The sequence below is a fragment of the Onychostoma macrolepis genome, chromosome 01, assembly GCF_012432095.1.
Source record: "Onychostoma macrolepis isolate SWU-2019 chromosome 01, ASM1243209v1, whole genome shotgun sequence".
NCBI classification, from domain to species: Eukaryota; Metazoa; Chordata; class Actinopteri; order Cypriniformes; family Cyprinidae; genus Onychostoma; species Onychostoma macrolepis.
Genome location: NC_081155.1, coordinates 41,229,445 through 41,241,767, shown reverse-complemented (window position 1 = coordinate 41,241,767; position 12,323 = coordinate 41,229,445). Strand labels below are relative to the sequence as shown.

The window sequence follows — 12,323 nt, the reverse complement described above, 5'->3', positions numbered from 1 at the left end:
TATACAGTATATTGTGCCCTATTTTAACAATTTTTTTAGAGTGTGGAGTAGATCTAAACGTGCAGCTTAAATCATAATTGTGCAGCCTTGAAACTTATTCAAATAAACATGCAGCCAAATTCCCAAAATGGGACCCTGGCCTTCATTAATAAAACATAATGTAATTTCATTGTTGACATCATTGTAAATTGGCCATACCGTAAACTAATAACAGCGCATATCTCAAAGTAAATGTAAAATTAAGCATCAATCCGTAGCGGAGTCAAATTTGCATCTCAAAATTTAAAACTAACATCAACACAAATTGCCCATTTGTTATGCGAATATGCACAAGGTCTAATCAAGGAGAACTGCATCATGAATGCATGGCTATCATAGATGAAGGGCTCTATACTTCAGTGACGCATGAGACCCGAGAGGTGGGTTGACAGAATAGATAAAGCGACCACGTCTACCCCAGCACGCCTGGCACCATCCCATCCCATCCGACTGAGCCAATCTCAGCCGATAACGTCCATCAGTCAGGCATACTAAAACCTCCCATAAAGCCAGCCATCTCAGCCCGAGAGTCCAGGCCAAACTAATCAAACACAGCCTGCCACCTGCATTTGGAGATAGGGAGCGATTAATGACACGGCTGCATTCGTCACATAAGCCCCTCTTTATTCCAACTGGCATTTAGTGCCAAAGCTGGACAAAAGGACGAGAATAGTTAACGTTGACCAAGCATTGAAGTATTAAAAAGGCCTGGTGCTCACTGAGGACTAATGTAAGTATGTATCGATATCAAAGAGCCCTTATATAGTGGAATATAGTTGGGACTTAAATGAATGACGATGTGAAGAATTAGAAGATCTGAGTATTGCATTAACTAGAAGATCTGAAAATTGCATCATTTATTATTATTAAGAAGCAATATTTCACCCATTATAAGTGTACTTATGGAGACATTATTTAATGCAATGCGTTACCTTTTACATTCTCAATCTGATCAATAACGGCTGTTGCTTATAAAAAAAATTGTTTTTTTTTTTAAGTTGTAAATAAAACAAATATCTCTGAAGTACATTTTACAAGAATGACCATTTCTGTCTTTACACTTCAAAATTTTATATTTAATTAAATTTTACTTCCTGTTTCTTTGTAATTGTTTCTGAAATGTATAGCAATTTCTTAGTGAAAATTGTTTTAAAGCAAATCTTGCACCAATCTGTTTTTGTTTTTTCTGTGCACATAATGCTTACTTTTTGATTTCTTTTGAGTTGACCTCAACTTAAGAGACCTATTGTATAATTTGTGTGTGTGTGTGTGTGTGTGTTCAAACTGTAATAAATTCACACCAAAAGTGAAGTGAAAGACAGGTCAATTCAGAACCCAATTTCCCAGACATATTATTGCTCAGTCTTAGATCATATCTGCATTTTTGAGGCGCGATACAAAACTTTTACCCCAGTATCAGATTGCAGGAATGTCTAGAGATAATGAATATTCAAAACAATAATCAGAAATCTGAAGAATGTCAGAACTGACAGCTCGAGATCACGTGATCTGAGCATGAGGGCACACCCGGTTCCCAATCCTACTACGGTGAAGGCATACGTTTAATATTAACGAGCCTCGCAACGTCCATACGGCGTGCGTAATATTCATGAGCTTCGCTTTCCTCTGAGGAGAGTCCTCAAGCAGCGTCAAGTAGGGGCTCATTAATATTCATGAGCCAGGCCTACGTCATAGTACGATTCGCTACCCGGTAAACAGGTGTAGTTTTTTTTCAATCACATATCTCAAACTAGCGATATTTAAACAATCCAAGTGAATAATCGAATTTATAAATGACTATTTAGCTGTTGTCTTACCAAATTTGAACTTAAAAACGACACGTTACCTGTTCGACAATCTTCTTGTATCTTTGAGTGGCTTGATCGATTAAATCCCGCACCATCCAACCGTCTTTACACGGGACGACAATCCTCGTTTCCCCGAAATTTACCGTCACTTTCATCTTAACTGCGTCATTAAACGTTCAAATATCCTCGTAGTTTGTTTACAGCAGAGTTTCTCTTAAAGCGAGCGCCGAAGAGACAACAGGTGTCATTGGTCAACTGTTACAGGTGATCTTCTTTCTCTTTAAAGTGCTAGAACAGTCTTGAGTAAACCAACATTAAGTCCATGAACTGAATAATCGTCCAGGAATCATTCCAAACCGCACTCTGAACAGGATTGAAAAGTCCTGGATGACAGAGAAAAGTCTCGATAGGTTTCTCCCGAGTTCGCGCCCGCTGAGGTCCAGAGTGAAACCGGAAGCGGCAAATAATAGTGAATAACTCTGACTGCTTCATGAAGCTAAACTACAGGCTCAGTCCCCATAGAGTATCATTACTGCGGAAAGGAAGATGTACCGGTACTTTCACTGCTTAGCTTGGCAAAGAATGCATAAGTAGGCTACTGAAGATAGAGAAGCTCACATATTCTGCAAAAATAAAGTAAAAATAGAGCTTCTCCTTAAGTGACAGTAAACTCTAATGCCATATTTGCACATTCAAAATATCCAGAAATATCAATATTAGATAGTGTGTGACATTCTTAAGCTTTTGGAGGATGGATGGATGGATAGATAGATAGCCTAGATAGATAGATAGATAGATAGGATCGTTTTTCCTACAACAATGGAAATAGTTATTTTGTAGCAGAGACTTTGCACCTGTGCAGAAACTGATTATTAAATGTAAAGTGCTGAGAAATAATATGCATTGCATGGAGTAAAAAGTTTATCGACTAGGTTGAGCATTTAAATTGCATGTGAAATTCATCAAAATTAAAGAAGAGAATCTTGTTTTAACCTCTGTCAGTATAGTTTAACTCACATCCACTGTTATAAATAACAAATACAATTTCCAAAACTGTAAGTTAGACTAGACTTCCTGTTTGAAACATTAGTTCACAGTCCCGAGGCTCTGCTTTGCAGCTATATTTCAATGACAATGGGCTATTCTCAGAGGACTATATTGTGTGTCCCTTTTGGCAAGTGTTTCATTGACCCAATTATCAACCTTCTTCTACACCCTTCCAGCCCTCTCATCACCCAGATACATGAAGATAGCAATGCGACAGCTTTATTCTTCCCACAGTTTGAATAAATTCTACATAGCATTCATGTACTTTAATTAGTTCAGATTAATTATGCACAAGTATTCGTAGACTATACCTGCCCAGAAGACTTACACTACTGTTCAGAGGTTCGGCGTCTGTATGATGTTTTAATGTTTTTGAAAGAAGTCTCACCAACGTTGCATTTATTTATTCACAAATACAGTAAAACAGTAATAGGGTTAAATATTAGTGCAATTTAAAATAACCTTTTCCTATTTTGATATATTTAAAATGTTATCCCTGTGATCAAAGCTTAGCCTAAGTGTCACATGATCCTTCAGAAGTCATCATATGCTGATTTGGTGCTTAAGAAACATTACTTATTATTATCAATGTTGAAAACAATTGTGCTTCTTAATATATTTGTGGAAACCGTGGTACATGCATTCTTTTTTTCTTTTTTTTTCAAAAAACAGCATTTATTTGAAAAAGAAATTTTTGGTAACAATGTAAAAAATCTTTAGTGTCACTTTTAATCAATTTAATGCATCATTGCTCGATAAAAAGTTAACCGTTAAGAAGTAAACAGTTCTTGTAGTATATACACCAATATTACAACAATACACTGGATAGTAAGTTGGCACTGCTCCTTATGTCCTAGGCCATCCCATCATTATAACAGGAGATGCCAAACTGTGCCATCTGGAGGGATGACTGTGCCAGCCAAAACCCAGGCTTGTATCTTTCTGATATCCGATTTCACATATATGCCATTTTAATGCTAGCATTACTATAACCATTTGGAGAAAGTTATGGTTCACAATACCGTTCCTCCCCATAAAATATAATGGGGAAAATAAAGCGCAAAGTGTTTTTGGAGCAGTCATTCATTTAGGTAGTGTAGATGGTCTCACAGCGCGTGAGGTTTATGAGGCATGCATTTAAAGTGAGAATGACAGATGTGTCAAACATCAAAAATACTGCTTAGCCAGCACTGAGGAGTTAATGGAGCTGGTGTAGCTATCCGGTAACCATTATAACTATAAAACAGCGTGCCTCAAATGCTCAGAATTGTTTAAGCATGAGAGCATTTAAAAAATCTCTAGGGTATCAAGCAATCGTTTAACATGATGGCTACAATCAGCGGGGAGCGCTAACATAAATCAACTGCAAGTCCTTGCATAAACAAACCTTTCACTGCCAATTAACTTTTCATTGTCTACAGCTATTGCTAGCCAGTCAAGTGTTCTCATTTGTGTCATGTCATTTATTTGCATTAATTATTTTCTTGTTTTCATGCCTGCAAGGTGCTTAAACTGAAGTAAAAGTAACAATAAATAAATTAAATAAAAAGTGAAAGTATATGTGTGTGTGTGTGTGTGTGTGTGTGTGTGTGTTGCCCTTCCTGTTTTACCTGATAATGCTGTGAAAAGTAGCCATGTAAAATATCATTTCTTTAATTTATTTAAAAAGCAAACCAATCTATTACCTTCTGGCAATGTGTGAAAAAATAATTATGAAGAGATAATGAGGGTCAGCCAAATGTCTACGGCTCATCTCAGTCCAGTACTATATTGAGTAAATTTGGTGAAATCAAAATTCAACCAGAATATCAGTTTGAAGCTGTTCTTAGGCTCCGGGACTCCATCGAATCACAGTAAGAGCTGCAATTATCCATGTATGCCATGAAGAATTAAAAAAAAAAAATTGTTCTATTGCATCAATGGTCATTAGAGCAAAATCAAAAAGTTACAAAGCAAATGTGAAACAAAAAATGTCTTTATCATTGTCAGTGTTGGAGTATAAATGAATGGGAGAAATTCAAAACATTCAAAACAGCAGCTGTTGGAAAGAAAATCTTGCCCTTTCATTTTAAAAAGTCACTCATTTGGTCTTTTTGTACTTCGACTGAACGGACTATAGTCTTAAAGTTCATCCAAAAATGTATCACGTCAACTGTTTTTGTGCATGTTTGTCCAAATCAACATTATGACTTTCATTTTATGGGCCAAAAAAAAAGAGAGACATTTTTCTAAACATCTTCTTACGTGTTCCCACAGATAAGAGACCCATACATGTTTTCTAAACATATATTATTGTGTAAAATTGAGTGTTATTATATTCTTTTGCTTATCATTAGAATAAATATGCAAACTTTAGCACAGGAACTGAATCATTTCAATAAATGAACCATCTGTTATCTCACAGATAGGAAAACCACACAGGTTTAGAATGATAATGAATTTTCATTTTGGGGTGAACTATCCTTTTAAATGTACTTTGGCTTAAACTAACACAAACTGAATGATCCCCAAAGCTTTTGGCAAAATTCTGATGTTCATGTGAGTCGAATATGGTGTCTAAATCAGATAGTTGTAAGCCGACACTGCATTCCATATCATCAACATCAACTAAAACTAAAACTCTGCATGGTGGTGATGGTGTCATAGTGTGGGAATGTGTTTCTGACTCTTGCTGGCTCGCTCTGTTCCAGCACATTCTGAAGGAAAATCTCCCATCATGCATCTGAACCTGAGGCCAAGTAGAGTCAGCGAGTCAATAATTTACAACACGGAAAGGATCAGAATGAAACAAAAAGCACACGAAGGCCTAGTCAGAACCAGTCAAGCTGCTGAAACGAGCCGTTCCTGGAACATTCCTGGAGTTCCTGGAAGTTCTATTGAGGCTAAAATTCCAACAAAGTGATATGAGAAACCGCTATCAAATTTCAGAAGGCCGTCATTGCTGTTGAAGGTGGTACGAGGAATTAAATTTCACACAGCGGACACAGGTGTTCGAAAACATCATTGAATTATTTAGTAAAAAAGAAGCATTATTTCTCCAGTAAGCTCCCCTTTATGTTATACAATTTTTTATTAAAATCCAAAAAAGAAATAAGCAGCAAAAGCTCAAAACAACAAGGAAGCCACTATTTTTCATGGCACTGTGGCGGGAGAGTAATATAATTTCACCGCTCTCATTTTGTATGGCGGCAAAGTATTCATTTCACGCTTATAACCTCGGTCTGTAGTGTTTTAATTGATTGGGCTTGATTAAATGGCTTATTGCGATTGCACTGGTGAGTATGAAAGTAGTAAAGCACTATTCTGCAGCTGCTAGACAGTAAGCATCATTTCAGTGAGTTCATGGAGAGGGCAACAGAAAGAATGAGACTCCGTTTTGGTTGAAGAAAAGCTGTTTATCTTTTCCCTATTGTGAAATAACGTGCTCAGGAGGGATAGAGGCCTGCACGCAAAAATAGCTCGTTCAAACAAATGATCATGTTATGCTGTTCATCAAACCAGTCTTCAGTGCTTTATATACAGTATATGGTTTGCTTGCAGTAAGAGGGATTATTATGGGCTGCGTTCAGAATGGAACAGCGTAATGCTTACAGAAAAAGTGGAGTATAGTTACCTTCTTTAAAAATGGTTAATCCAGTCAAGAAAATGTTTATGAGTCAAAGAAATGTTTAGCTGCTCATATTTTAGCAATCAAGCTATATATATTGTGGCGGGGGTGAGGAATCACACACGACAACGAGACCATTAAGTGTCAAGAAAAACCCCGGAGGGTGGATTTATTTGTGTAGTTTTTGGTGAGTTCGTGGCGTGGTGCTCCGTGCAGTGTTTGGGTTCAGCCCTCTCGTGTCTCCGAAGATTTGGATCGGTGCAGTGCTCCGTGGTTCGGCGGGACCGGTCACACGCTGTCTTCTGGTGAGGGGGAGAGAGAACAACATTAGATGCGGAGGCTGCTCTAGAACTCACCAGAGTGTGCGTGAAAGGTGGCTTATAAAGGGCGGTGTCTGATCAGCTCCAGGTGTGACCGGTCTGCCGGTGATGCGTGGTGCAGGTGTGCAAAACAGCGGTAATACCCTGCCAACCCCAAAAAGGCTCGCACCTGAGTCTTGGTTGTTGGAACCGGTGTTGAGAGGATAGCGGCCACCTTCTTGTCCTGGGGGCGGACGACACCCCGGGGGTTGGCAGTCAGTCCAGCCCGACGGAGCTCCATGAGCACCCTCCGCAACCGTTCGAGGTGTTCCTCCCAACTTTCCCCATGTATAATGACATCGTCTAGATAGGCCGCCGCGTAGGTCTGGTGGGGCCGCAGTAGGATATCCATCAGACGTTGGAAAGTGGCGGGGGCCCCGTGTAGGCCAAAGGGGAGAACACGGTACTGCCAGTGGCCACTGGGGGTTGAAAAGGCGGTCTTGGGTTTCGCGCTCGTGGTCAGTGGGACCTGCCAATATCCTTTAGTGAGGTCGAGGGTGGAGATGAACCGGGCTCTCCCCAGGCGGTCAATCAGCTCATCTACGCGGGGCATGGGGTAGCTGTCAAACTCTGAGACCTCATTTAAACGTCGGAAGTCATTGCAGAAGCGGAGGGTGCCGTCCGGTTTCGGGACCATGATGACCGGGCTGGACCATGGGCTCAGAGATGGTTCAATTACCCCTAACTTCAGCATCTCCTGTATCTCGTCCTCAATTGCGTGTCGCCGAGCCTCCGGGACCCGGTAGGGCCGCTGCCTCACGATGGTCCCCGTCGGGACGCGAATGTCGTGGTGGAGGACGTTGGTCCGCCCGGGCAGATGTGAGAACACATCGGAGAACTGACTGACCAGATGTTGAAGCTCTGTCTTCTGGGCAGCCGAGAGATGGGGGTTGACGTCGACAACCACGGGATCTGAGGAGGCAAGGGCCGCTAGCTGAGTTCGGTTCCCGACCCACCGTTTCAGAAGGTTTGAATTGCCTCTGGGTACCGGGTGGCATAGTCGACAATCACCAGGATGTGTTCGTGGCCACGGGCGGACTTCGGCAACGGCCCTATCAGGTCCATCCCGATGCGCTCGAAGGGCACCTCGATGATGGGTAGCGGAATCAGCGGGCTGGGGGGAGGAGTTCTCGGTGAGGTTCGTTGGCAAGTCGGGCAGGCTTGACAGAAGCGCCTCACATCGGCCTCCAGGCCTGGCCAATGGAAGCGATCCCTGATGCGTTGGGTGGTATTTTGCACTCCGAGGTGGCCGGCCATCGGGTGGGCGTGGGCTAGTTCCATCACGACTTCTGTTTTAGCTTTTGGCACTACCAATAGCGATTTTTCCTCCCCCCTCCGCTGGGCGACACAGTAAAGGCGGCCATTTTGGATGCGGAAGTGGGGGATCGGGTGCGGTGCTGGTAGGATCTCTTTCCCCTCGATCACCCGCACTTGCGTCCAGCAATGTTTCAGGCGGTCATCCCCGTGCTGCTCCTTTGCGAACGATCCCCCTCCCGTTACCTGTTGGAATACATCATAGTACAGGTTAGTATTTTGAGAGGGGGACTCACCGTCTCGGGCGCTGTCAGATGCCAGCAACACGGGGCGACGGCGGGTACTGCGTCTGGGTTTGCGGCGACGGCGGTTCCCGGCAGGGCTGACAGGCTGGCTGGCGGCGGCGAGGAGCCGGTCGAAGCCCGGCCAGTCTCTCCCGAGAAGGATGGGGACCGGCAGGTCCTTTAGGACCCCCACTTCCACTGGCCAGGTTCCATGGGCCGCCGAGATGTTGATCCGCCGTGCGGGTACCTGCCGCGTGTCCCCATGGACGCAGGTTACGGACAGGAGGGCCTTGGACTCGGCCCGCTGGGGAAGGACGGCTGGTTGGATGAGGCTTACGGCGCTGCCTGAGTCCAGGAGGGCGGGAAATGGGCGTCCGTTAATCCGTACCTCCGCCTGTGGGGCGGCGAGGGGTGGTTCCTGGTGTAGGGTGCAGCCTGTCAGCCAGGCCCGGTTTGGAGAGCGGGGTGGCTTGGTGGGCATGGGCTCATCCTGGGGGCCTGGAACCGCTGGCCTGTTTACCGGTCGCGAGGTGCCCTCCGGCACGCGTCGCTCCTGGACCACCCTCCGGGGAAAAGGCGGCACTCGCTCCCCCGCCTCTCGGTGAAGGGTGGCATCCGCCAGTTCGATGGCCTCGACGACTTCCCCGATGGTAAGGGGGTTGCGCATCCCCGCGGCTTGCCAAAGGGGCCGGGGTAGACCTCGAAGAAGCCTGTCCACGACGACTCTCTCGGCAACTTGGCTGGCCGTGGGGTCCGCGACAAGGAGCCAATGTCGTGCCAAACGCGAGAGCTCGGCTGCCTGGCCGCGGGCCGGTAGGCGGGGCTTGTACTCCCAGTCTTGAAACAGTTGGGCCGCACAAATAGGGGACAGGCCCACTCTAGCCAGGATTTCCTTTCTTAATTCCTCATAGGAGTCGGCCTTCTCCGAGGGTAACGCGAAGTATGCTCGCTGTGCCTCTCCAGTCAGAAGGGGAGCGATAATCCGGGCCCATTCCTCTTGCGGCCAGTCCTCCCGGAGCGCGACGGCCTCGAACATTTGGAGGAAGTGTTCTATGTCGTCGTGGACAGTCATCTTAGGGAGAAGCTGGGTCGCCCGGACTCGGGGATCGGAGAGCGGGACCCGTTGGGCCGCGGTGAAACGGAGCTCGGCGAGTTCCCGCTCTGTCTCGCCTTGTCGGGAGGCCACATGCTCCATGATTTGTTGCTGGCGGATGCTCACCTCTGTGAGATGTTTGAGGAGTTCTTCCATGCCCGGGGAAGGGGGGGGGAGCGGCCGCCTAGACAGAAAAGGAAAAAAAAAAAACACAACTTAGTCCACGTGCTGAAGGGGTGATTTGTCGGCGATTCCTCACCTTTATGCCTGCATTCTCCACCAGTGTGGCGGGGGTGAGGAATCACACATGACAACGAGACCGTTAAGTGTCAAGAAAAACCCCGGAGGGTGGATTTATTTGTGTAGTTTTTGGTGAGTTTGTGGCGTGGTGCTCCGTGCAGTGTCTCCGAAGATGTGGATCGGTGCAGTGCTCCGTGGTTCGGCGGGACCGGTCACACGCTGTCTTCTGGTGAGGGGGAGAGAGAACAACATTAGATGTGGAGGCTGCTCTAGAACTCACCAGAGTGTGCGTGAAAGGTGGCTTATAAAGGGCGGTGTCTGCCGGTGATGCGTGGTGCAAGTGTGCATGCTTTGTTGCCAGGGCGACGCTGATGACGGCTCGGGACACGTGTCACAATATATATATATATATATATATATATATATATATATATATTATATAGTGCTATTATATTCTTTTATTTATTGTTACAAAAAAAAAAAAAAAAAAAAAGTTGGAATATCTGCACAGGAACTCAAATGGATTGAGTGAACCGTCTTAGTTAACCAATTTATTCAAATTAATCAAATTTCTAAATGGTTCATATGCAAAATATATGTGTGCAAAATGTAGTGATGGCAAATGATTAGTGTAATGTATTCTCATGTATATTTTATGGGGGACTTGTAGGTCCTTTCAAACAATTTCCATTAAATTTAAATAAATTTTTAACAAATGTTCCACCACAAAAATATCAGATTTAACATCTGAATTAAAGTCTGAATTGTAACATATACACTAATCAGATAAAATACAAAAAACAAACAAAATTGCAAATGCAAGATGCAAACTCAGAATTTAAGAAAGAAAAATCTAAATCACAAAGTGTTAAAACTGAAAAAGTCAGAATTCAGAGTTTATGTCTCACAATCCTTTGTTTATATATTGCAACTGTCTCAAAAGTCAAAATTGAGAGATACAAAGCTGCAAAAATAAAAGTCAGCAACCATTTTATTTATTTATTTTTTATTTTATTTTTTTTTTGTTCTGTGGCAGAAACAAGCTTTGATAATAAACAGCATGTAACACATTGAAATAAACATTGAATTTTGATGTAGAATTATATTGCATACTATATTGTGCAAAAATAGTAAGTATGAAATGCTAGTGCACTATTTCAAACATAAGCAAAGAAAGTGTATTGTAGGTTTGAAGGATCATGTATCAAAAGTACCTTTGTTATATAGGGAGCACCCTCGTTCACTAGTACTTCCTGTTGTGGGTGGAACTGTGCGGTTTATTCTCTGTGAACCCATTGAAGCAAAGGGAACAGATCAGTTTAACACACTGCATGTCTGTTTATTGAAAAAACAGCTTCCTTTATTTTATCTCATGACGAGGAGATTTTGACTGGACGTGACTTCCCCCACAATGCAGTTCTGCTCTCCTTATCTAACCAACAAGAGAGATAATTTAGAAGTATGAGAAATGAAATACAAGGCCTGTTTTAAACTTCCCAGGTCAGTGCTACCAAATTATGAAGTACTAGAGTACAAGATGTACGTTTGTTTATCATGTAAATTCTTCTCGCATGGTTGCGCTCCTCATTCCTTGCATTAGTATGCGTGCGCATGACTTGCTTTGCACTCGGTGTGGGTGTATTTAATTGCATCTAGCGTGTGTCAGAGAACGTATGAGCACAAACAAACAAACCTGATTGCATTTTCAGAGGTTACCCAAAGCCTTTTCTCGGAAGATCTTTGCGGACGTTGTCTTGGCTCCTATTCAATCATTCTCATCAGTCTCTCCTCCACATCTGCCCAGTAGCTTCCATTTAATCCATCACCGGCCCCTACAGACGCCGAGCACTTTGCCCGAGCAGAAGACGTATTGTTTGAGAGGAATATGCTCATTACGCACAGTTATGGCAGGCCAGGGTTGGATGTGTCAGGATATGACAGGCTTGTGCAAACAGACGGGATTGTGTCATCTGTTTTCATTGCCTAATCTGGGCTTCGGTGGGTACCAAGCGATGTTTTAACAACCCTAAATCAATTTCCACCTCATAACCAAACGACAGACGGGGTTCCCAGATCTATTTGCCTTGAACCAACCATGTCTGGAAAGAAAACAGCTTAGCTTAGGGGTGACAGCAGATATTGGATATAAAGAAGATATGTTAGTTCCCCATTGAACTCCCTTTGTACATTTTACTTTTTTTTACACACAAGAGAAAAATGTGAGACTACTTGAATTAAATACATACATTTAAAAACTCACACTTGATCACTATTTTATTATATTTAGTGATTTTTTTTTTTTTTTTGTAAAACAAATTCAATTAAGTATGTGTATGTATAAATTACTTTATATACACTACCAGTCAAAAGTTTTTGAACAGTATTATTTTTAATGTTTTTTTTTTGTAAAGAATTCTCCTCTGCACACCCAGCAAGCCTGAATTTACTTGATCCAAAATATAGCAAAAGCAGTAATATTGTGAAATATTTTTACTATTTAAAATAACTGCTTTCTATTTGAATATATTTTAAAGTGTAATTGATTGCAGTGATCAAAGCTGAATTTTTAGCATCATTACTCCAGTCACGTGA

The 12,323-nt window shown here is 42.8% G+C and overlaps 2 protein-coding genes across 2 annotated transcripts in view; both read right to left on the bottom strand.

The window, feature by feature from the left end:
- pard3ba (par-3 family cell polarity regulator beta a) overlaps window positions 1-2,333 on the bottom strand; it is a 187,171-nt gene extending 184,838 nt beyond the window's left edge. Inside the window, 1 exon segment of the mRNA XM_058773173.1 lies at window positions 1,886-2,333. Coding sequence (XP_058629156.1) covers window positions 1,886-2,002 — 117 coding nt within the window. The 5' untranslated portion in view covers window positions 2,003-2,333.
- Window positions 2,334-7,802: 5,469 nt separating this feature from the next.
- Window positions 7,803-11,553, bottom strand: LOC131546483 (uncharacterized). Its single transcript, XM_058786062.1, has 3 exons — window positions 11,425-11,553; window positions 10,946-11,015; window positions 7,803-9,957 (listed from the first exon to the last, which is right to left on the bottom strand). Exon 3 carries the CDS (start codon window positions 9,645-9,647, stop codon window positions 7,821-7,823), a length of 1,827 nt encoding a protein of 608 aa, XP_058642045.1. The 5' UTR covers window positions 9,648-9,957; window positions 10,946-11,015; window positions 11,425-11,553; the 3' UTR covers window positions 7,803-7,820.
- Between the last annotated feature and the right edge of the window lie 770 nt (window positions 11,554-12,323).